We start from the raw sequence: 26,570 nt of genomic DNA on the forward strand, positions 1-26,570 counted from the left end.
AGCTAACGTGAGCCAAACTGATGAAAGAAACTGGTGCAATACACGATTATAAAACGTACTGCGTTCTGTGATGAGCGCTTTTTCGTCGCTGGGTACATCTCTGCCTACTAACTACCAGGTTAATTAAGAGAGATCAATTAAATAACGTTTATATAGGTGTGACTTTTGATGGGAATATAGACAGGTAGATAGAATTTATTAATCGCAACAACAGAGATGTCGGCCTGAGCTAGTGCCCTCTAGTCTGCTACTCTGCACTGGGGAAGAGGGCAGGGGAGTGAGTTTGATGGGAAAGTTAGTATTGTGTCACATCCCATGCAGTCGTTTCCAGTGCCATTTATCCTGCATCTCTTGTTATCGTTTAGTTAACGCCTTTCTCGTTATCACGAAATGCGACAAGTGTGGCATGATTACTCACCCGCGCCTAACACTATACCAGCTGTCCCAAAAGTGATTTGAAAGAACTAACTGCGCTAATTGCCTCTCTCCACAATCGTGCGTAAGTGGCAAGCTAAAACAGACCTTGGTGTTGGCTTCTGCAGATGGCAAGCTGCGTTTTCCGTGTGACTATCACACCCTACACGATAACCGCAGAAACCAACACCAAGGCCGATAGCTTGCCGGGTACTTTCGGCTGTTGAGGTTCTTACAATCGACGATTAAATCAGTGCAGTTCCTTCAGATCATTCAGATCACTTTGATTAATCACGTGCCCGCGAGTAATCACGCGGGCAAGTGATTACTTGGCGCTTCCCTTATTTCGCGTGTGACGACTAAAACGCTGTAAAAAATAAACGCTTACGACAGAGCGCCATCAAAATGACTAAATGGGATGTTCTACGGCCTTTACCCCGAAAGTCACGCTTCTCAAATAAAAATCCTAAAACATTGTTTATTTGTTCTCCTCTAATTACCCAAATAATTAGTAAAAAAATATAGCCGTGAAACAAGGCCGATCGCCATGCACAGCATTTTCACAGCTTGGCTGACGTCAGCTGGCACGTCCTGTACAGTCTTACCGGTCACGACGTAATGGCGCCTACGCGTGACGTCACTGGCAGTCGGGGAGGTCGATGCTAACCACAGAATGTGATCGCTACTTGCTTCAACTTAGTGGGCCCAGAGGTTTGCGTCGAAGAGATGCACTCTTGAAAATCTTGCCAGTTTTTCACGGAAAATCAACAACATTATTTTATTTTCTGCTCACTGTCGAAACAATATTCGCGACAGCTTCCGAATTCATCCAAGACTGCGTATCATACACACTGCAATTCTTCATTCAATATGTCTGAACCACATATAGGAGGCGTCCTTCCTAGTCCACCTAGATTCAGAGACAAACAAGCTCACAAAATGCAGATATCTTTAAAGCAAAACACTTCAAATTTCGGAGATTCCCTGAGTGCGAACAGATGAACGCGAACGCACTAAATAAAAGTAACTGCGACAAATAAAAGTAGCAGGAAAACAGCAGTCGCGGTACTGTGTACTACATCAAATACTATGCTGAATACTTTCGGCACAAGCGTCGGCGCCCTATGCCCGGCGTCGGTAACAATCACGAAAAGGTCCCATCTCACAAGCGTTGAGATCGACGGCGACCGAAGGACCACTTCACCAAGAGTCAGTCGGTGTGGGATCACTCGCCGGATCACAGCTTGGAGGATTCACTTTCTGGTGCATGGCCAATGCGTCACGTCTTCCACAATTGTGGTCCTGTGCGGTTGACCAGCAGGTGGCCTTGCATGTCTTTAAAGCACTTCTCTTTCGCCGGTAAATGACCGTTCAAGACTCCTGAAACGACGTTGTCCACAGTGCACAAGCTAACGCTGTTCGGCCGACATTTACCTGCAAATGAAATATATTCGATAAATAGTTTTGAAATGCATTGCTTTCTCTCATAAGTTGAAGGAATAGTATTCTATTTCGGAAGAGGTGGTTCACACTGAAGAAGCATTTAATGGCGCATGTTGTAAGCACACTTTTCGCGAAACAAATGTTGGTGGTCTGTTGCTCTGCCTATATTTTTGTCGTCTTTCTTGAAGCACATTGCGCACTACCTTTAATTGATTCACTTCGACGTATCCAGCTTTTCTGGACACAAGGGTTTAGTTCGCGTGAATGCCACCACGTGGCGTACTGACCTTAAACTTTTCAAACTTCCCGCGGTGACGCGTGATGACGTCAACCAAACAAAAATAAAAAAAGTAAAAGCTATCCCTGTGCATTGAACTTCGCCACAATGCTTGTCCCGCCAGCGTTATCAGTGTTCTTGATCAAGCGTATTCGCTCGTCGCCTGGAAATTGCTCGTCATCCAGCGTTTACTCGCGACGAGCAATTGTTGATTCTGGGCTTTTGATTCGGTTCCTTTTTTTTTCTTCTCTTTTCCTTTTCTTTTTCTTTTTTTTCATTATACGGAGTAAAGAAGCTAGCCTAACCGTCAGAAGCACTTCGGGGCAGCCTTTCTTCAATCGGCATACATTGTTAACGTCCGAACATCGCACCGCGCCTACTAGAGACGCCGTCGTGGATGGATTTTGATTTTCCCTTATCGAATTTGTTAAGGTGCACACAATTATTTCACTAGCGACTTTGCAATGCGCACTCATGGGCTATCGCCGCAGCTGCAAATCTAGATGTGCTTAAGTATTAAGACATATACATGGATATGTCGGTTTTTCATCTTGACCCAAAAGTCACGAAACAAGAGTTGAGCAAACTGTCCCTGTGTCGTCGCAGGGTGTGAGAGGGGGCTAGTTGGTATTCCATGCTAAAGTGACTAGCGCAAGACACTAAAGAGGCGACAAGGATAAGCGCAAACTTCCAACTGGGCGCTTGTCCTTGTAGCGTCTCTCTCTTGTCCACTCTTGCGCTAGTCACTTCAGTCTGTGTCGTCATCCGTTAGCATGCTATGGCCGAAGCTGCTCGCAATATTACGTCACATTTACTGGCCACCAGGCCAGGTACATCCTTGGGTACGACATATACAGTACTTGCAGTTAGTTTCCAAAGTAGTCTCCTTTGGCGGCTATCCACGTGCGTGAAGCAAGAACGCTATTTAAAATTATTGTGCAGTAATATAGGCGGGATTTGTAGTTTCTCCACATTCTCTACCATGTTGCCGTTCCGCCTTTATTATATAGCCGCAATGTAGACTAGCAGCTATCGAACGCCATAAAGGCTATCCACATATTCAACCCTTAATGACCATCGGTTATCTTCCCTCCTCATTACATGTCCTGCCCATGCCAATTTCTTTTTCTTGATTTCAACTAAGATGTCATTAACTCGCGTTTGTTCCCTCACCCAATCTGCTCTTTTCTTATCCCTTAACGTTACACCCATCATTCTTCTTTCAATAGCTCGTTGCCTCGTCCATAATTTAAGTAGAATCCTTTTCGTAAGGCTCCAAGTTTCTGCCCCGTAGGTGAGTACTGGTAAGACACAGCTATTATACACAGACTGGATTCCAAGGGAAGGGAAGCGTAGCAGGGGGCGGCAGAAGGTTAGGTGGGCGGATGAGATTAAGAAGTTTGCAGGGACGACATGGCCACAATTAGTAGGTGACCGGGGTTGTTGGAGAAGCATGGGAGAGGTCTTTGCCCTGCAGTGGGCGTAACCAGGCTGATGATGATGATGATGATGATGATGATGATGATGATGATGATGACATATTCAAGGACCTCACGCGCAACTCCTGAAACTTAATTGTATTCAAGAGTTGTGCTACTGCCCAGGACATCCTTAACGAATGTTACATAACGCATTATGAGGTTTTACTTGCCAAAACCACAATTTCATTATGAGGCATGCCGTAGTGGAGGATTCGGGAATAATTTAGACCACTTGGGATTGTTAACCTGTGCCTAACCCTAAGTACGCGGGTTTTCGCATTTCACACCCATTGAAATACAGCTGCCGTGGTTGGGATTCGATCCCGAGACCTCGTGATTAGCAGCCGAACCCAATAAAAGCTAAGCGACTACGGAGGGAAAGGAATGTTGGCAGTAGGAGGAAGGTGAAGGCCGGCACGTGAGAGAATTTGTTCTTATCCTCATTGCTGCAGAGTCGGTACCATCTGTCCAAGAATGACACCGTAGAATGCACTGTATTCAATGTGATGGAGTCCGCGTCCAATATTTCAGACCCGAATCATACTGTAATTACTGACGACCAGGCATCTCGCTAATACGTGCAGTCGTTTGACAGCTGCCGAGCGCTGGCGTCGGCCACAGGACCTACTTGACCTTTGTTCAATACTTGCCGACATTCTCGCCTTACTTCGCACCATTGCGTTTCAGCTGAACTGCTTCAACAGCCGATTTATTTGTGCCAGAATTTGGCCACCCTGTCAACGTTATGGTTTCTTATTTTTAAGTCATCTTTTATATTTAGGCTAAGGCTGTCGTGAAATTTCCAGCGGTTTCACTTTTCCCAAAATGCCCGCATTTTTGTCGGCCTCTGTTAATATTTTGGAGGATTTTTAATAGACGTGGAAACCATTGCATGGCCCCCTGACCAAGCTGCTCAAAAAGTCATTTTATATCCCTGAGGTCATGCGCAAGTTTCCACCTTCTTGCCGTTCATCAACCTCCTGATTTCCCTGTCACCTGTATTCCATTTTGACAACTGCATTCCCACGGAAGTTGGCGACGATATGTCCATGGGATTAAAGCCATTTAAATCAATTCTACTGTGGATACGACAGCCGCTTATGCTCACTGTGGATGGAAATGTTGCGCTAATGAGCGCCATTCTGAAGCATCTAAATTGATAGTCACAAAATTATGCGGATCCCACGTATGTGCGAATCGATGTAAGCAAAGCTTTCTGTGTTTGTTGTCATTGTTAAACGTAATCTCCACGGAGTAGTCAGGCACCCTCTAATGAAATGCTGTCAATGTTTGCCTGATTACGCCCATCATTGTGATGCAAATAAACGTAACTCCAACTCATTTTCTCAGAAATAAACGCTGAACGAAACGCTGACGTCATCCTGAACAAGATCAACAAGCGCCCTAGTGCTCGATCTTATGATTCCCCTATTCGTAAGCTTATATTCATGATTTAGTTATTCGGGGGGGGGGGGGGGGGGGTGGAGGGCGAGAGCGATGTCTTCTTATACCGTAGAAACATCCCTCGGACGTCTCTGATGTGCTCGTTCTAATTCTCAAGTACCCAATGCAAACTGTAATCGCTGCAACTTCATGATGTCCTGGTGGCAGGCCACCATGGCATGTCGCGCAAGTATGACCGCGCTGATTCATTTGGGTTGGCATATACTATTTGGCGCGTCATACTTCGCCACATGCATTTTTCAAGCAGAGCTTGAAAAGGGCGGCCAACTCACTACGTCCCTTTCCTCTGTTTACTTCCGCAAAGTGTGTGTCTATCGCTGTGGTTACCAAATACGCCCAGCGGTATGCTACTACTCAAGCCTTCTGTCGGCTGAGCAACTGAAGTCGCAGGCTTTCTTCAACACGGCGTCGACGTTCAATATGGCTATCCTCAATTACTTTTCGCGGACTTCGCTCACCGCCTTCTCTCCAATGAAATCTCCTATACTACTCGCTCCTGCTAGACACAACACAAACACGCAACGACCTTAATGAAGTATCTATAACACGCTAGTTGACATGCTGTCGACGTATATTTCCGCTGAGCACCGGGATTGGAGGGTGGTCATGTCTATGGTGACATTATCGGTCTACAGCTTCGCTCAACAGCACCGCTCGTTACTCATCAGTTTTTCTTTTTTTTTTGCCGACAAGAGTATAGCGTATCTCCTCTGAATGTACTTTCGGCTTTAAGTGGGACCTTGCACGCCCGCTTATTCTGTCACGTTGACGGCGACCGTTGTCGTCAGGCTGCCGCCTAATTCTGAGCGTCGCAGTCACCAGAGTGCACAGAAAGCTGTCTTCCCAAACAAACCACCGGGATTCGAGCCCATCTCCCAAATGCAGCATCTTGCATTTGGGAGATGGGCACTCTAACCATTACGCTACCACCTGCCTCCACCAATTTCCGTTTATCTGCCTTCCCACTTCTCGTTTTTGCCGTAGACGCAGGAAGAACGGATGCAGAAACGAAAAAAAAAGTAAAGATTGCTTGAGCCGCCAGTGACGCATGACTTTAACTTTGGCAGGTTACCCTCATTGGAGCGCATGTAGGCTTGCGGCTTCGTGCAGATGGTGGGTCGCCTTAGCTTTATTGTAAATTTACTTTCCCCAACTCTTTTCAGCTAGAACTGAAACGACAAAAATGAGACCTACCGTTGAATATTTTTCTTGTTTTCTAGGTTTATAGCAAAAATGCTCATTAACACTAATAGTGATTTTTTTTAAGAAATGGCATAAGGATACTATATTTCAAGGTGATGTTTTGTCAATACGGCCCGGCACCACGTATCGACGAAAGGGCATCACAGTGCCGATGCACGCGGCAGGTTACTGAATGAAGAAAACAGGAAACGACTGTTTTTCAGTTCTCGCAACATATTGTACACAGAACACAAGGCACCCACCACCATGACATTCTTTTTTTTTATGCGAAGCATATTACGAGAGCTCAACCCAGCTCCTCAGGCGCGGCGGTGTCGCCTTCAATACCACGTGACACCGTGACGTCACGACAGAGGAGAAACGGGGCTCCAACTCGCGCCGTCGCTCGCGGCGTCTCCCCCCGCATCGGACGCGGTGAGCGTCGAGCAACGCAGCGTTCGGCGCGACAACTAAATGTGCGCCTGAGCAAGCGCCGCACGCCTGAGCCGACGCCGACGACACCGGCTTTTCTGCGACACGAGCTCCTTAACGCTGTCGCGTTAAAATAAAGGCTGGTATGCTTCGCATCCTGGGCTTAACCTTAGCTAAGCCACAGCCATTTTTTTACAACAGCGACACACAATGCCGGACTGATATACTTCCTAAAGGGGTCTCATTTGATTTTTCATCGCAGTACCGCAAGCACAGTTGCGTCGCGCGTGCTTGCAGCCACGTACTGTAGCCGTGCTCCTTTTCCTCTAACAATATGGCCGCCGGCGGCTTCAAGCGCTCCCGTAGGTGGCGGATTGGACTGTCACTCGAGAAGTTTAAATACATAACCTCTTTGCATAGAAAGGACGGCATGATTGTTAACATCGTTGCTCTCCAGACTGATCTTGATGAGCTAACTCATTGGTGCGGTAGGGCAAATGGTAATTAACGTAGACACAACTATACATCTCAAGTTTACTTCCGCTGCTAAGACGATTCCTAATGCCCACACAGTTAATAATACTATCATTCAAACTTCAGCGTCGGTAAAATACCTCGGTGTAAATTTTAGCTCTTATTTATCCTGGAGCACTCATATTGAACTGATTACTACCAAAGACTTAAAAAAACTTGGTCTTCTTAAACGCCGACTATGCCAAGCCAACCAGGATACAAAACTACACGCATTCAACAGGCTAATCAAGCCTGTGATAGAATACGCACCCGTGATCTGAAACCCTCATTATACCTATCTTTTTAACATGTTGGAATGTATCCAAAACAAGGCTGCTCTATTCATCCTTTTCCGTTACTCTCGGTATCAAAGTGTAACAGTACTGAAAATATCGCTCCGTCTCCCGCCTCTGGTCATGCGCAGAAAACTCAGCCGTTTATCTTTTTTCCATACTCTCTACCACAGCAACACACCATACGCAAGTTCACATCTTCTCCCGGTGCCGCACACACCGGCTCGTGTAGATCACATGAAGAAGACTAAACCCATTTTCGCTCGGACAGAACGATACAAATACTCACCTCTGGTCCTGGCTATTGAAGAGTGGGATTCGCTTCCTTCTAGCATTGCGGCTATCGCTGGAACATCATCATTTCAAACAGCTCTTTGGTCCCCCCCCCCATACTTAGAAAATTCCACTAGAATGATGTGCGTTTTTTTTTCTTTTTTTTTCAGTGTGTGCGTGTGGGCCGTAACGTTCTGTGGAATGTTAGATGACATGTTTTGTAACTTCTGAAAGTGCGATTTTTGTTTTGTGGGATTTGCTACATGTGCATTTTTTCAGTACCTGTTCCTAGCATTTCTTCCCCTGTCAACTTGTACCTGGCTTATTAACTTGTTTATTCCTGTCTTCATCCGTTTATATTCTGTGTTGTATATTGTTAAGTTTTCTTTGATGAATCCCCCCCTACGTAACGCCCGCATTGGGCCTTTAGGGTATTGAAATAAAACAAATATTGTTGGCTTGGATATGTTTGGCACGAGGCCCAAGTCGGTACCGTGTCTTCTAACACGTTCTTTTGTTTTCGTCTCTGTCTTGAAAGGACGCGCACCGTAACATGCTGCAGTGGTGATTGCGTTGCGCGTATGTAAGGTGAGAAACGCGGTTCTAAAATGTCTGTTCACTAACTTGTGCAGTAAGCCCATGTTTATAGTATTCGCGCAATAGTAAGAGTCACGAGTATGGCAACCGTAACCGCAAGCGCCACGTTATAGTCGTAACTTGTCGCGACAGCGTAGTTGAAATCCACTGACCCTGCCACTAAGAAATACGTGGCGAGGTATGGCTGATGAATAATTAATTGCGAAGATTGGTTTTCAGTAAACGTTTGTTACCAAGAACGGCGGGTGCTCATACTACCGCAAATGACGGATGCTTGGCGGTGACTCCAATCATTTACTCGCCACATCACAGATCTACACTTGAATTCAACTGGTTTCACCAACTCTTGCTTATATTCTCTCGCCCTTAAACTGCGCCCTCGCCTGCCACCAGGCCTCCAGCTTTTCCTCTTTGTCCCCCGCTTCTTTCCCAATCTGCTGAGACGTGCTTCCACTGATGCTTGGTCTTCTTTTTTCTCAATAAATGAAGGCATTCATTCATGTTTTCCTATGTTACTGCAGAAAATAGCGTGTCTTTTTCTACATAACCACCCTGTCTCTCACCTGGACTCTCCAATCGCAGAACAAAGTTGCGGTGTTGCAAATGACTGGGCGTCACATACACAATTTTCTAGGAATGGCCAGTAGCACGGCGGGCAATTTTTGGTGGGTGACGAGACAGTATATAGAACACCTTCTCTGCAATATCCCCACTCAGTGCTCTGCTTCGTGAGCTACTATTAGCCGCTACTACGAAGTACGAAATGAAAGAAACCTAGCTGGGCTGGTCACGGACAGGTCTTTTTGGATTCGTGATGCGTCGATATAAAATATATATATTTCGTATATAAGCCTAAATGACAGCGATATAAGCGAGGTGAGCAACGCTAGCACGTTGGTTTTGACTAACGATGCTCTTCATGCAGCACTTTCGTCTTATGCGTGTTTGCGAACGGGAATGAAAGACAGGAGGGTAATACGGCTTCCTGAAATTAAACATTCGGAATAACTCTTTGTTGGACGGTTAGACATATGTTGAGGGCCCCCGATACGAACCACCTGCAAGTCTGTATCAGCTTGCAAAGAGGAACTCAGATTAAACGTTGCCAAGAGGATAGGCTTTTAATTATCATAAAGATATCTTTATTGAAATTCCTTACCATGAGGTGAAAGCCGACTAACAAGCATTTATATTTTCTGTGTTATTAAAACGTCCTGTTAATAAAAGGTTGCTGTGCTTTACAGCCTCCTAAATTAGGTTATAAAAAATAAATTGATGCGGTAAGTGTGTAAACGCAGACGCAAGAAAAGGCCTAGTCCGTTTCCAAGTGTTCACTCAATGAAGATGGAGCGCCTCTATACTCTCACATTGTAGGGATGTCAAGAACAAAACACTTCCAAAGAGTGAGTCATGAATATAACTCATTATAAAGTGAGCTTGCTCTGGAAAAGAAAACGCTCAAAGCGCAACGATGGCTGCGTGCAAAGTGCTTCCTCTGATTCCGATCTACGGATCAAGGCGTTAGTTCGTCATACTGAAATGGTCGTACATTGCAACGCAATCTCGGGTCCTCAAATGTGACGGCGAATGTAGGCCAGTATTCGCTTCACGCGCGCAATCTGATAAGATAACGCTCTTTCGCTATTGAATCCGTGACAACATACTGGATATTAGAAACACATGCAGGCCATCTTGAGCTAACTGATAACTTTGGAACTGTGGTTAGACGATAAAAAAAAAGCACCCCCCCCCCCTAAAAAAGGAATACAGTTGCTTTCAATATTAGCTGAAAAATAGTGCTTGTCGTTTAAAAAGGGCCTCCAACACTGCACAGCGGCGCCGACATACAGGAAATTCAAGCGCGAACTATCAAACCAGCGTATCGTGGTTCAATGTATCCCAATAGTCCAGGGGCCAATTCCACCACGGCTACTGTGTCGGAGCTCGTATTTCATGTCAGCATTATTTGTCACAAAATCACAGTATTTTTTCTTTAGATCTTATCATTAGACAGCTAAAATACATCCAGCGAAAGCCTCATCTTAATATTTCAGTACTTTTCGTTCTAACGTGCACATCCGTGATGATCCATACGTTACAAAGTACTGAAAATGTACCCAATGCTTTCCTCCAGGCAGCAGTTTTTATTCCTTATGATGCCAGGAAACCGAGCCTGATGCCACCAACGCTCAGACACTTAATCAGGAGCGCACACAATGTTCTCGCACACCTTGTGGGATGTACCGTAGCGCTGAGGTGCTTCTTGTATAATATATCAGAATCGGTTGTAAAGGCAGTCGTGCAAGTTTGGGCACATGTGCTTAAGCTCATGAAGTTGATTTGTGCCAAGATAACCTGTCCAAGCTTTCACACTTACTTTATAAGAAGTCTACAACACCATCAATATGCCGGCTGCTTTTAACTGCACGAAACAAAACTATTGAAATGATACAAACAATGTTAACATCATTTTATCATTCGAGTGTTCAGATTGGTAATCTCTAGATGCGGAGTAAGTTGAGAAGTTGTTTGCGTAATCAACAAAGCTACGTTAATTAAATTTTCAGTAATGGTTCTTACGTGGCTAAAGAAAATGAGCAGTTTGGAGCCCGTCCTCGAGATTATGCAGCCAATCGAAAAACTTTCGACTAAACATACTTCTGTAAGAGCCATGCAAACAAACATTTTCCAAGTAAACACTCTTGGAAGGCGTAACTGGCGCAGAAAAGGAACGTCTGTAAAGCCACAGAAAGAACATCAGTTCACGACGGGACACAAAGGAGGAACAACACACAAACTGCGCTAACAACTTCAAGCGCTGTTTATGTGATAATGAAGCAGCTAGACCTTCAGTCGTTCCTTCCAAACCTGTAAAGTCAACCTGACCACATTTAGCCTTTCGGTATGCTGTCATCAATAGTATGGCCCCGCGAACATATTCCCCGTGGCCTTATAGTCGCCTTCCATTTTTATTCATGCTGTTTTCTCGAAAGCAAGCAGTTTAAAGTTTTGGTGTCAACGCGGCAGTGTACGTGTGCCGCCGAAAGCTTGCTTGGTCGCAGAAGCGATGCATGACGGAATGATGGTGCAGATTTAGCGCACCGCTGGCATCAAGACAATGCGCGGCCGCCAAGGGAAGGAAGATAACGAAAGTGAACAGCTTGGTAGCTGCTCATAGAGCCGTGCCGATGGGGACGGTGCCATCCTGACGAAATCTGAGCCGGCGATATTGATAGATGCAGCGTTTTTGTTTTCTTTAATTCTTCTTCTTCTTTTTTTTTTTTTTACAGCGAAGTCGTTAAGAGGAAGCTTTAACACGGGCCCTACTCTGACTCGGCCTATTCAAATAGATGTAAAACGCCGAACCGCTTTTCTTAGATAACCCCTGGACCGATTTTAACGAAATTTGTTGGATTCGGGAGAGAAAGGTAAATTCTAGTGACTATTGGAAGCGGAATTTCTATTTAGGGCCTGAATTTTGGTAAAAGATATTAAACAATTCGAAAGTGCGAAACGTACACAAGCACGAAGTTTACAAATTAATAACTCCAGATCAAGAACTGATATCGCGGTTCTGTAAACAGCATCCATTAGACAATTCCAATATGCCGATTTATATCTTACGTGAAGTCGTTACGTTGTGAACAAGGGTTGTAGAAAAGCTGTATTTCCGTATTACTAAATTTTTTAAGATTCATGCGTAATATATCAATTTTGTCTGCTTTAGATGTGCTGTTAGATGCAATGTACATAATTTTGATATCAGTTTTCTTTGCCGAAAGAGAGTTGTAAACTTTATGGTTTCGTTTTTTTTTAAATTTGCAATTTTGAACAATTTTGAATAAACATATGATGACCTAATTCAAGAATTCGAAACCAACAGACACTAGATTTTGAGTTCTTGTTTTAAATGCAACAAACCTTGTCAAATTAGATGCAGTGGCTGTCGAGAAAAACGAATTGTCCTTTTACATTTATTTAGATAGGACCACCAGAGCTAAAGCTTCCTGTTAAGGGCTACTTTCTCCACTATCGCGTCCGCGTGTAGAGCCAAACCCTGAAGGTAGCGTAATACCGGCCCGACCCGCAGCGGTGGTGAAGCATGCGTTCAGCGCTCCCCATATGTGGGCTGATCCCGAATGTAATGCCATGCCGGGGAGACCCGCGGCGGAGATGAAGCAGGCGTTAAGCACTCCCCATATGTGGGCCGATCTCGAAGACAGTGCAATGCGGGGCCGACATACGGTGGAGGTGCAGTTCATCATTAAGGGACCCACATACACAGCTTTGCAGGTCATGTTTCTTCACAGAGTGGAAGGGCACTGAGATTTTTTAGTTATCCGCGTTTATCCTGCATGCGTCTGCGATGAAAACAAGAAGCAGATATGCCTGGAAAATCTAAGGTGGTGGAAGCAGGTGGTAACGGAGAGGTTAGCATACTCAGCCCCTGCACGTACTTATATCTGCATTGACATGGGTTCGTGGTAGTGATAGCGACCAAAGCTCTACTTTTTGTGCGTACTCTAGTCATTGTGAAACTAAGGATGTGCTTAGCATGCCCAGTCACTGAATGCTAATTGCAGCAGTTACGAGTGGTGGAATCCCGCTGGGGCTGATTGTGAAGAAAGCTTCCTTTCTCTGTCCACTCTCGTGATGGTGAAGCTAAAAATGAGGAGGAGGCCTGACGGACACAACGTTGATCGTCACCATAACAGAATGGATGGACGACCTGCGGAAAGGACAATGCACACCAAGTTTTTAGCACTTAATTTGTCCTACAGTAAAGCGCTACAATGGCTAGTATGCCCTCATGGGAATGGTAGACCGAACTGCTTCTCACTGCTAACACTGGACTGATACTAAGAAAATACTCCGTCCGCAGGCACCACGCTACACTGAAATTAGCAAAACAATGTCAGTTTATAAACTGATATTGCCAATTATCTGGTGTCCTTCTTGTGTGTGTGGAGGGCATAAAGGTCCTGGCAATGAAATGGTAGTATTTTCGTTTTGCTGCAGTTGCACACAAACGAAATTCTTTGAAGTAATGCGACAGCGATCTACCGGCGGAGAAGACCAATCCACAATATAAAAATAATTGCTGGTTTCAGATCTTCCAATTTACTTTGCGCTTAGCTACCATCTGTTATATTTTTCTTTTTGTGCTCTTATAAAGAAGAAAACTCCACATTACTACAATATCAACAACCGTACACAAAATAGACTGGCTTTGAAGCTGTGACCACGCACCGCACTTTTCTGCATTTAGCACATGTAGTATTGGGCAACACGTTTGAGCTAAATGATTAGGTTTTCGGTCAAAGCACTGTGACAGGCGGGAGAAACTCGTTGTCATGCCCGGTCGAAACAATACCATCTGAAATCTTATTTACTTATATTCATTTTTGAAAAATCACTATAACCGTTTATACATTTGCTTCGTTTGAGTTATATTCTAGCTTGCCTCGTCAATCTCAAAAATCTATTCTCTTTTCGGGAAACGGCCTTCGTGAAAAACGACGCAACATGACAGTAAAACATCCAGCAAGGCTCTATCCAATGATTGGCGAAATAGTGCGCTGAGAGCGTGTCGACTAGCGTGGGAGTGAAAGTTGAATTATGATAGTTGTCAGCTTGTTTTGCCTCTAGCACGAGCGAGTAGTGTTAGCAATGACATTGGTGCGAAAATGGTCAGCTCAGTCTGCGATTTGTTCATGTGATCTCCGCATTGAACGTCGCAGTTGTCACTTCTGTACTTCTGTGAGTACTACTGTGACATTATCAGCCCAGTGGGCTGGGAAGGCTCGATGGTAGCTCACCTTGAGGAGTATTAGGTAACAATTATTAATATACATACTTTGCGATGATGAAAAAGATGCAGAAACACCACTGGTGTTGTCTAACTATTCATAAACAGGCCCCCAAATTTCAATTGGCCCACCCCCAAACATTAGATAGGCCCACCCCCAAATTTCAAGTTGGCACACCCTTAAATTAAAATTGGCCCACCCCCCGATTTTAAGTCGGCCACGCCCGATTTTTTTTCGCCCAGCCTTAAACTTGGAGTTGGCCCATCCCCAATTTCAACTAGGCCACCCCTAATTTTCAAGTTGGTCCATCCACGAATTTTCATAAATCGTTCCCCAAAATTCCAGTCGACGCACCCCAAAATTTAGGTTGGCCCACCCCCATATCGCCCCCAAGTTCAGATATTGACCGACCCCGAGATTGCCCCCAGATTTAGGTAGGACCAACCCCATATCACCCCCAAATACAGATTGGCCCGCCTCCACAACACCGCCAAATTTATATTGGCCCACTCCAATACCACCTGCAAATCGAGGCTGACCCACCCCCATATCAGCCCCAAACTAATGCTGGCCCACCCCTCGATCACCTCAAATTTAGGATGGCCCACCGCAAATCATACCCCAATATAGGTTAGTCCACCCATCACCTACCCCCCCCCCCCCCCCAATTCAGCTTGGCCCAGCCAAACATCACCCCCATGGTTAGGTTAGCGCGTCCCCATGTTACCTTCAAATTTAGGTTCGCCAACCCCCATATCATCCTCAAATCCAGGTTGGCCCACCCCCCTATCAGCCCCAAACTTAGCCTGGCCCACCCGTCTATCACCTCAAATTTAGGATGGCCCACCGCAAATCACTCCCAAATTTAGGTTAGCCCCACTACCCCCCCCCCTCCATTCAGCTTGGCCCAGCCCCGTATCATGCCCATGGTTAGGGTGGCCCACCCCCCATATCACCCCCAAATTTAGGTTCTCCCACCCCCATATCATTCCCAAATCCAGGCTGACCCACCTCCATATTCCCCCAAACTTAGGCTTACCCACCCCTATATCACCTCAAACTTAGGTTGGGCCACCCCCATATCAGCCTCAAATTCAGCTTCGCTTACTACCATTTCACCCCAAATTTAGGTAGGGCCACTCCCATATCACTGCTAAATTCACCTTGGCCCAAATTTATGCTGATGCCACTTCCAATTTCAAGTTGGTCACCCCAACACTTTATATGACGACCTATATATTTATATGGGAAATGCGTCAAGCTTTTGGCGTTACAGGCACGATATTGCACGATTTTGCTACCAAATTGCAGGGGTACTCGACAAAGAATGCTGCCCATTAAAAGCAAATGCACCGAACGAAGGACATTTACTCAAATGGTTTTTTACGGCCACACCTACGGATTGATACCACTTGGCTGTAGGGAACACATTAACAGTAGCTACTAATCCAGACGCTGCACATCTCCTAGTTGGAACATTTCTTATTTGGATGAATATTTAGAAATAATTAACGTTCGGGCAGCGACTCAGCCTAGCAGACCCTTTGTTCCACAGGAATGTTGCATAGGCATGGCACTGGCGACCGGGTAACATTGTGGCACAGCTGGACGTCATTCGCTCGGAGTGTGTGCCATTAAGGACAGCCGAAAGTCGAAGAAAACGGACCTTCCAGAAGAACGCAATAAGAATAGCCATCTTGTTCTTGCAGGTTCCACGCTACAAAGCACGAAAGTTTTTTTTTTTTCGTAACACAAAGCCATGCGCAAGCTTCTAGTTATGTTGTCTAATGAATAAAACCTTCATAAAAGCGATGAATTAACAAATGAACACGATACTGCTACGTTTTATGAAGGAAAAACAGAAAGCATAATATTTCAAGAGCACCACTGGAAAACCAGAACCGAAAGCAATTCTTGAGTTTTGTGTTTATGCCATTTGGTAGGAGACTATAATCCCTATGCGGCTTTCAAATAATGCGCTGCTGAGAAACCAAAACCGAAACCGAAAGCAAATCTTGGGTTTTGTGATTCTGCCATCTAGTGAGAGACTACAAAACTAGGTCGTATGCTGCTTAAAAAAAAGAAAACCGCTGTGAAGGGGGAATCGAACCGCGGCCGCCGTGATGCGGGACGAAAGGTGCTCGGTATTCTACCACTCGGCCACGGCTACCGAGGCTTCGCCGAGGGGTACGCTCATGTTGTTATAGATACCAAGGCAATTTTCACGACAGTGTTACAAAAATCGCTTTCGGGAACAGTCTTACGCCATATGTGGAGAGTCGAGAGAGGCATCAATCGAAAGCTGAGTCTCCGGACTACTTACGCTCCACTGCGTATTACGATAGACTGGATAGTTTTATTACAGTCATCATTCTTGCCTCAAAAATCGAGCACAAATTTTCGTCGTTTCCATAGGCTTCCATTGCTAAAACTTTAACTGCTGTGGGAACAAAATTTTTACGTGCCATAGAGTGATCACTGCATTTGGCTCGTGTGGACTGTCTTCCAGAACACGTTTGTCACCTGCGTTTTTCAATAATCGGCCTGCAGCTTTTGTTATTCGCGAAAAACCCGCTCGTTCCATTGAAAACGCGCTAGCTTCGTGCCGGGCCCGCTTGGGGCGCTAGTTGGTACGTGTCCAGAAAAGCTGGATATGTACCTCTAGTAATGGCGGTGCTTTACGTGAGGGGTGAGCGAGAACACAAATTAACAGAGACAGACTGCAGCAAGCGCAGAAATCAGTAACAAGAACAGCAAGATCAGAAAAACACATATATTGGCTTCGCGAATGCATTGGTTAAAAGTACAAAAATATAGAAAAATCTAATATATGAAAATTCACAACTGGGATTCAATGTGTACAGGGAGGGCAGGTAACAAATTAACAAATATAAATATTGTTAAACAAAAAGGCACAAAGCTCCATAAACACAAGCAAAGCATCGACAAAATAATAGTAAAAACTGCTACACATACAACGAGCATATGACAGAATCTGGAGATAAGAGATCCGATGTGCTAAGCACGAGGTCGCGGGATCAAATCCCGCCCGCGGCGGCCGCAGGTCGACGAGGGCGAAATGCAAAAACGCCTGTGCACTGTGCATTGGGTGCACGTTAACGGACCCCAGGTGGTCTAAACTAATCCGGAGCCCTCCCTTACGGCATGCCTCATAATCATATGGTGGTTTTGGCACACAGAGTCCAAGAATTTAATTCTCAGTCACTCAATGGAAGGCTTAAAACGCACAAGATCGGCATGAACGATGCCGCTAACATCGCTAGTTCTTTACATGAGCATGGAAATGCAATTGAAAGGATCTTATTTAGCCTAAAAATGCCTTTGATATCTGCTTCCACTCACTCGCATCGCTGACGTCGCCATCTTCTTTCATCCGGCCGACAAGAGTCTCCTCAGTAGCGCGTGACGTCAGTAGAGCAACAGCAGCGCCGCCCAGCGTCGCCCTGGGCGACATCGAGGTGAGCGGCGCCCGGCCACAGCAGTCACAAGAGCCGCTCGAGCTCTTGCGAGTTGGAGCCCGACTCGACGTCGTCCAGGTCGGTGTCTTCCTCCGAGGACTCTTCGTCTTCCTCGTCTTCCTCGTCGTCCAGGTCGTCGTCTTCGTCGTCGCATCCCCACCAGCTACGGTGCTGCTGCCTGCATGGGCGCAACAGAAAGGAAGTAGTTAAGGGAAAGCTTGTTTGCTGAAGTTCGTTTTCTTGTTTGGGGGGGGGGGGGGGGGGGGGTCTGCCTGCATGGGTGCAACAGAAAGGAAGTAGTTAAGGGAAAGCTTATTTGCTGATGTTCATATTATTGTTGGGGGGTGTGGGGGGGAGGCAGGGAGGCTGCTGCCTGCATGGGTGCAACAGAAAGGAAGTAGTTAAGGGAAAGCTTATTTGCTTAAGTTCGTGTTCTTGTTGGGGGGGGGGGGGGGAGGGGCGGGGCTGCTGCCTGCATGGGTGCAACAGAAAGGAAGTAGTTAAGGGAGAGCTTATTTGCTGAAGTTCATTTTCTTGTAGGGGGAGGGGTGGAGGAAGTTATAGGAAAGCTTATTTGCTGAAGTTAATTTGCTTATGGGGGAGGAGGGGGGAGGGGAGGGGGGGGCTCTTTTGTCTGACACTGTTGCGGGCACGCTTGCTCAGCCGTTCAAGAACTTTTCATTGTTCCGAGGCAATATTATTGTTAGATATATTTTTGTACTTTATGTCATTTTCAATTCCTTGGATCATTCTGCAAATATTTAACTCGTTGTCTTGTTAGTACTAAACGTATTCTTCTAATTGCATCCGAATCCTCTCCAATCTACCGCAGTGGGTGCGATCTATCAGTAGAGGGAAACTCCGATTTACCTGTTGAAGGCGTGCTCGTAAAATGCAGAAGTGCTCGTACTAAACGGCCCGTTAAGCGATTCTAAAGAGATTTGGTGTATTGAATAGAGACACTCAAATTTTACCGACAGCTAAAAGTAAGATCATTACTTAGAGAACAAAGTAATTTATAATATTGCCAAAACTTGCTAATTAAGAACGCTGATGCCTTAAGTTTACAAATCTGTAATTTTATGTGGATAAGAAACTGATATCACGGTTGTTTTAACTACATTTTAAGAGCATCTAAAGCGAACAGATTTGACATGTAAGTTTTCAGCTTTTGCAGTACTTTCACAATCCTTGCAATATCTACTCACGAGAGGTATTGTTACAAAGGTATCGAAAAAGTATTGCTCACAAATAAGTCGTATATTTCAGCCGTATATTGCAATATAATATATCAATTCTGTCTCATGTGTACTTTAAAAGTTCGAAATTTTTTTTTTGCTGAGTTACAGAACCGTGAACTTGATGGGTCACTTTTCTTGAATTTTCCAGTATTCAATAAATTTTAAAAAGAAAATTATTGCCCGATTAAAAATACGCATGCTTCCTAAAGCCAGTAAACTTCGACATCTTTTTTAAATGCAGCAAACGACACCAAATTCGGTGCAGTGAAAGTCGTGAGAAGAACAATTTCGCGGATCCCCATGTATTTAAATAGCTCTTCTGTCTTTTGGGGCAAAAACTGCATACAAAAGCTGCTGTATAAATACAAGTTCCGTGTAATCATGTGGCAGCTTTCGAGGTTAACTAAACGTTATTACTAGATTTTCTTTCCATTTCTTTCTGCTTAGCACAGGTAGTAGTTTAATCGTCGCTGCAGTGAGCCGGTAAATTCAGATGAGAATGCAACGCCTTCTCCACGCACACCCACACAAAATAAAACAAAAATGCAGTTGTACCAATGAAGGAGTAACAGCACGGTAGTAGCCACTAACGCGCACAAAAGGTATTTATTTCTTTTTATAAAGTTGCTACATACAGCTGTATGTCCCCTGTAAAATGATGTCACCCACATCTATTTCTAAGGCCATTGATTACGTCATACATGACGCGCCAGTTCTCAAAAGTGCGAGTGTGTATCGCCTGGTGTGGAAATATGCACCAAGGGCATTCCAGGGTCAGTATCGGCCTAAGGGGCAAGTTACGTCATCCAATGACTGATGCGTTCACGGGCGAATGGTAAAGGGCCGCTAACCAGGCTTGGGCATTGCAAACAGGCAAGTGTGGCGCGTAGATAACGCCATGACAATCGTGTCTGCAACGTGACAAATGACTCCATGGCTCAAAACCAGATTTACCTACAATAGCTTTGAGAAATATATTTTAAAAGAAGCCAAGCGCTCTTCTTTTTGAGGGAGCATCGTTTCTATTACAGAATGAAGGAAACAGATGAAAACGCTGTCTGACGCACTCCCTGCAGCGTCACCGATTATAGCCCGGGATTTCGGTAAATCCTCCGAAGCTCACAATAGCACGCTCTAGAAGTGCGCTGCACCGCTAGAATGAAAAAAGAAAAACGTGAAGAATGAAAGAAATGGTGGCGGAGCTTTTGACGTATAAGCGTGGCGTGTACCCTCGACCCCGGTACAACTTGAGATATAATGTCGCTTCCAGACACTATCCTGCGTTTCATAGCAGCACGGAACACTACGAAAACTAGAGACACTTCGCTCACTCTTCGCATCCGCGGCCAAAAAAGTAGTGTGTCACGTGTGAGAGAAATATATTAGGTGCCCGTCATTTGGATGGATGGAATAACTTTACTGCAAGGTCGTGCGAGCTACAGGGTGCCAAGCCCCATAGAGCGGGCTACTCCAACGTTGGGAGCGGGAGTTGTAACTCCCTGGCCGCATCATGGGCTCGCTGGACGGCCCAGAGCAGCTCCGCCACGTCCGTACTGCGTGCTTCTTATAGCCTGGCGGAGTCTTGATTCTTGTTTGTGTGGGTCTGACCGCACGGCCAGGGCAAGTGATGTACGTCTAGTGTGCTATGGCAATTTTCGCAATATGATGTTGTGTATAGGTCAGGCATGTAGTAATGCACTCTGTTCTGCGTGGCGTACGTGCTGCTTCAAGTCGCGTACTTCTGTGTCGCAAAATGTGACGCATTTAGTTTATGAAGGGCGTCGAAGATGTAAACCAACTTGCCACCAAACGAGTTGAATAACACGTTTCTGCGACCCGCGATCACAACGCATCGCTGGCACTCGCGACCACAATACAGTACGTCGACGGCTGGAAGCACAGATATGAACAACTAACGCGCGTATGTGATTTGACGAAACCTTCGGTGCACGAGTTGCAGTTGAAGAGAAAGCCCACTGTGGATATCGCCGACGTGGTAACAGTCTCTGCTCTATATCCACTGACGGTCACTCAGTACGGCTCACAGATGGTCGCTCAATCCGGTAGCTTTCAAATGTCGCAGCAGCGCTTTTGTGGCCGTTTGTAGCTGCAATATGCGAGGCCGTGGTCTCAAGATCTTCTTCGAGGTGAACGGTTTTCTATCTAACTGATTTAAAGCTGTGCAGAGGTCATGTCTTTCATTTTAAAAAGATGAGCAGTAGCGCAGTAAATGTTCTACAGTCTCCCCGACACTGCAGGCATTTGTCGGGCTTCCTTTGAAATCAGAGAAACGCGGAGAAAAGTTACTTTCAAAGAAAGACTAACGGACCTGAGTGAAAAGAAATGACCGGCTAAAGTGCACGAATATCCGTGACTGAAAAGCGTAGTAGACGGAAACCAGGAATCGGTCTAGGAGGTTGGCAACAAGTACAGAATAAAGAAAGGGGAAATAGACAACCAAGAGTCATCAAAACAGGATTTGAGAGAAACAGACGGTAAATTGGATGCAAAGGATGGAGATAAAGAGAACCACGCAGATTTACAAAAACGACAATAAAGAAATCAGGAGGAAAAATCTGCATAATAACGCAAAGACCCGGGCCTTGCTGTTTGATGCCAGAACTGGTAGCTGAAGGAAAAAAAAACATAAAGTAGCAAATATTCGCCACAGAGTGATGCATGTGTGTGTACAGCAGCGAAAATTCGGAGATGACTCAGCACATTCCTATGGAATAGCCAAGGTATGCACCCATTGAGACCCGTAAAATAACATCCACCTTCCAGAAGCGCTGAGATTCAAATCGGACAGACACATTCACTGGTCAGCAGCAGAATTAAACGAGAGATGTTTAGAGTATAAGTAAAAAAAACAGCAGAAAAGGAAGGACCGGATCCATCAGAGGCATAGGTAACGCATAGGTATATACATATATATATATATATATATATATATATATATATATATATATATATATATATATATATATATATATATATATATATATGTATATATATATATATATATATATATATATATATATATATATATATATATATATATATATATATACATATATATATATATATATATATATATATATATATATATATATATATATATATATATAAACGGGAAGCAGGGGGGTTAACCGAGGGGCCCAATTTTTATTAGCCATATTATAAGGAGCCAACACTGACACCAAGGACAACATAGGGGAAATTATTTGTGCTTAACAAATAAAATAAAGAAACGAAATATTCATGGAAATGAAAGTGGATGAAAAAACACCTTGCCGCAGGTGGGGAACGATCCCACAAGCTTCGCATTTCGCATATATATATATATATATATATATATATATATATATATATATATATATATATATATATATATATATATATATTGAAGTGGGGTTTATGTAGCTCGTTCGAGGGATCGCAGGTAGCTCTAGATACGAGTCCTAGCGCTTCGCACCAACAACCCGCGCTCGTGTCTCGCGCCGCAGCGGTGGCAGTCCGCACAGTGCCACATGCATATTACCCACTACAGCTACAGTGCCACATGCATATTACCCGCTACAACTTCCCCCGGGGCGAAGAGGAGCCATCCTGGCGACCTAAGGCGATGATACGATAAGGGGGTCGTGGTACGGCTTCAGGCGGCTGACGTGAACAGTCTCGCGGCCACGGCGGCGTTTGTCCGAAGATGGCGTCACCGGTTCGACCACATAATTCACAGGCGAAGTACACGCGACGATCCGGTACGGACCTTCATATTTCGGGGCAAGCTTTGGGCTAAGGCCTGGAGCTTGGAAGGGCAGCCGAAGCCAGACGTGAGAGTCCACGGCGAAGGACTGTGTGGGCTGATCGTTGTCGTGGCGATCTTTGCGGATTCCTTGGGTATCCGACGTGAACGAGCGAGCCAGTTGGCGGCACTCTTCAGCATGGCGAGCAACTTCGGAAAGAGGGGTGAATTCAGAGGCATCCGGGTGATATGGTAGTACGGTGTCGAGGGTAGTGGATGGTTCACGCCCATAAAGAAGGAAAAATGGTGAGAAGCCTGTGGTAGCCTGAACGGCGGTATTGTATGCGTACGTCACAAAAGGGAGGACATCGTCCCAATTGGAATGATCCGACGCAACATACATGGTGAGCATGTCCCCAAGGGTGCGGTTGAATCGTTCCGTTAGACCGTTAGTTTGTGGGTGATACGCCGTAGTGGTGCGGTGAATAGTGCGGCACGCGGCGAGTAGCTCATTAATAACTTCGGACAAGAAGACACGGCCTCGGTCACTGAGCAGTTCTCGCGGTGCGCCGTGCCGTAAGACGAAATGCCGTAAGATGAATGCGGCGACGTCGCGAGCAGCAGCCGAAGCAAGTGCAGCAGTCTCAGCATATCTTGTCAGGTGGTCTACTGCGACAATTATCCAACGATTTCCGGTAGCGCTGCATGGAAGAGGCCCATAAAGGTCGATGCCAACCCGATCAAAAGGACGTGCAGGACACGGTAAAGGTTGCAGAGGGCCTGTCGTATGAGAAGATGTCTTGCGTCGCTGACAGGCTGCACATGACCGAATGTATTTGCGGACATAAGAATACATGCCGCGCCAGTAGTACCGCTGGCGGAGCCGCTCGTAGGTTTTCAGGACGCCAGCATGAGCTTGTTGTGGGTCTGCATGGAAATACGTGCATACGTCGGAACGCAAATGGCGAGGGATGACTAGTAGCCATTTGCGACCGTCGGGCTGATAGTTTCGGCGGTACAAGATGGCGTCCCGTAGCACGAAGTGGGTGGCTTGGCGACGAATGGCTCGAGGGCATGTAGACGTTGAAGAACTGCTAAGAATGTCAATAAGAGAAACAATCCACGGATCTTTTCTCTGTTCAGACGGCATGTCAGTAACAGCAAGCGTAGCAACCGGGCACTCTGTGGATGAAGGTGGCCTTTCGTCGGATCGCATGGGCGCACGGGAGAGCGCATCTGCATCAGAATGTTGGCGCCCGGATCGATAAATGACGCGAATGTCAAATTCTTGGATCCGAAGAGCCCAACGTCCAAGACGCCCCGACGGGTCTTTCAGTGACGCAAGCCAGCAGAGCGCGTGGTGGTCTGTCACAACGTCGAACGGACGGCCATACAAGTAAGGGCGAAATTTGTTTAAGGCCCAAACAATAGCTAAACATTCTTTTTCCGTGACAGAATAATTGGATTCTGCCTTCGTGAGAGCACGACTCGCATATGCAACCACATATTCTGCAAAGCCAGGCTTCCGTTGTGCAAGGACGGCCCCAAGACCAACGCCGCTGGCGTCGGTATGAACTTCAGTCGGTGCACTCGGGTCGTAGTGGCGTAGAACAGGCGGTGAGGTAAGCCGACGACGCAAAGTGGTGAAGGCTTGGTCACACGCCGGAGTCCAGTCGCGAAGGTCACCAGAGCCAGCCAGGAGCTTCGTCAGGGGAGCGATGATGCAGGCAAAATTGCGCACAAAGCGGCGAAAATAAGAGCAAAGACCGACGAAACTGCGGAGCTCTTTCACTGTAGTCGGCCGCGGAAATTCTGCGACAGCACGAAGTTTGTCAGGGTCGGGAAGGACGCCGTCTTTGGACACGACATGGCCAAGTATGGTCAGCTGGCGGGCTCCGAAGCGGCACTTTTTCAAGTTAAGTTGAAGGCCGGCGGTGGTAAGGCAAGTAAGGACTTCGCGTAGACGAGAGAGGTGAGTGGTGAAATCAGGGGAGAAAACTACCACGTCGTCTAAATAACATAAGCATGTCTTCCATTTGAGGCCTCGTAGAAGATTGTCCATCATCCTTTCGAATGTCGCGGGTGCATTGCAGAGGCCGAATGGCATTACGGTAAACTCATACAGGCCATCAGGCGTAATAAAAGCTGTCTTGGAGCGGTCGGATTCATCCACTGGCACTTGCCAATAGCCCGATCGCAAGTCCAAAGATGAAAAGAATTCGGCACCATGAAGACAATCTAAGGCGTCATCTATGCGCGGTAGAGGATAGACATCTTTTCGTGTAATCTTGTTGAGGCGACGATAGTCCACACAGAAACGAATCGAGCCATCTTTTTTCTTAATGAGTACTACAGGAGATGACCAAGGGCTGCAGGATGGCTTGATAACACCACGTTCAAGCATGTCTTCAACTTGCTCGGCGATGACACGACGCTCGGTGGATGACACGCGGTACGGACGCTGGCGTAATGGTGCGTGATGGCCCGTATCAATGTGGTGAGAGACGGTACTTGTGCGGCCTAATGATGCTTGGTTGCAGTCAAAAGAGGCGTGAAAATCATTTAAAAGAGTAATAAGCCGCTCACGTTGTGTCGGCTCGAGGTCAGCGGCAATAGAGCGACAAAAAACATCCGGTGGTACTCGGTTAGATGGCACATGGGGTGCCAGTGCTGTTACGTTGGCAGTATCCACGTCGTCGGGAACAGGGACATGCACAATAACGTCAGCGTCCACAGTCTGGATGGTACCAATAGTCTCGCCACAGTGCAAAGCCAAAGTGTACGAATTTGGGTTAGAAATCAGTATTTCTGCAGCCCCATGGTGCACCGTGAGGAGAGCGAAAGGCAACAATATAGGCTGGCGGCGAATGAAGACGGCAGCGGGTGAAAACATGACCGTCGCTTCGGCAAGCGATGCGCATGAAAGAGGGACAAATACCGCGCTGTGAGGGGGAAGGTCAGTATCGGAAGCTACACAGATCCTGGTAACATCATGAACTTTAACGTCGTGAGATGGCATATCGCACAGAACGGAGAACTGAACCTCAGCACGTGCACAGTCAATGACGGCGTGATGGCGCGACAGAAAATCCCAACCGAGAATCACATCGTGGGAGCAACAAGTTAGCACAAAGAAATCAATCGGATACAAAATGTCTCGAATCAACACCCTGGCAGTGCACATAGCGACTGGCTGAACTTGCTGTGCACTGGCTGTTCTAAGCAATGATACCGAAGGCATCATGGTCACTTTCCGTAATTTACGGCAAAGTTTCTCACTAATCACAGATACAGCAGCACCTGTATCGACGAGGGCAAGACATGTGATGCTATCAACAGACACTTCAATAACGTTAGCGGGGGAAAAACGAGGACTTTGATGTTCCGACGATGACGCAGTTCGTGCCTCAGGAACTGCGGAAATCAGTTTTCCGCCTCAGTAGTACTGGCACTGGGCCTACGACGCATGGGTGAGAGTGAGCGCCGACGAGGGGAAGGCGAGCGACGAGTATTGTAGAGCTGTGACTGCGGTGCTGGTATGTCATCAGCAGCGTAGACTTCCGATGGTGGTCGCTGAGGCATACGGTATGGTCGGAATCCGGAGCTGGGTGGTCGCGCGGTGCCCACGAAGGCCGGCAAGCGCCGGCGGCAGAAGCGCGCTACATGCCCCGGTGTACCGCAGGCATAGCATATTGGGCGGTTGTCAGGAGTACGCCAAGGATTTGTGCCTTGCTGCTGTGCGCTGAAAAAGGGAGCGACCTGCTGGCGAGGCGAGGGCGGATGAGAGAACACCGGCTGGAGAGGCGCTGACGGCGGAGGAGAGAATCCCGGCAGACGAGGCGCCCGTGCAGCGGCTTCAGCATACGTCAGAGGCGCGGCCACGGGAGCCGGCTGACACGGAGGTGGAAGAGCTTCGGTCACTTGCT

At 46.3% G+C, this 26,570-nt stretch overlaps 1 protein-coding gene across 1 annotated transcript in view; it reads right to left on the reverse strand.

The window, feature by feature from the left end:
* Positions 1–1,170: 1,170 nt before the first annotated feature.
* The window catches only part of LOC135913019 (nucleolar transcription factor 1-like), a 111,429-nt gene continuing 86,029 nt past the window's right edge, over positions 1,171–26,570 (reverse strand). The window contains exons 4-5 of the mRNA XM_070524387.1: positions 17,543–17,836; positions 1,171–1,848 (exon numbers count right to left, since the gene is read on the reverse strand). Coding sequence (XP_070380488.1) covers positions 17,683–17,836 — 154 coding nt within the window. The 3' untranslated portion in view covers positions 1,171–1,848; positions 17,543–17,682. The remainder of the gene's footprint in view (positions 1,849–17,542; positions 17,837–26,570) is intronic.

Source organism: Dermacentor albipictus, chromosome 8, assembly GCF_038994185.2.
Source record: "Dermacentor albipictus isolate Rhodes 1998 colony chromosome 8, USDA_Dalb.pri_finalv2, whole genome shotgun sequence".
Lineage (NCBI taxonomy): Eukaryota > Metazoa > Arthropoda > Arachnida > Ixodida > Ixodidae > Dermacentor > Dermacentor albipictus.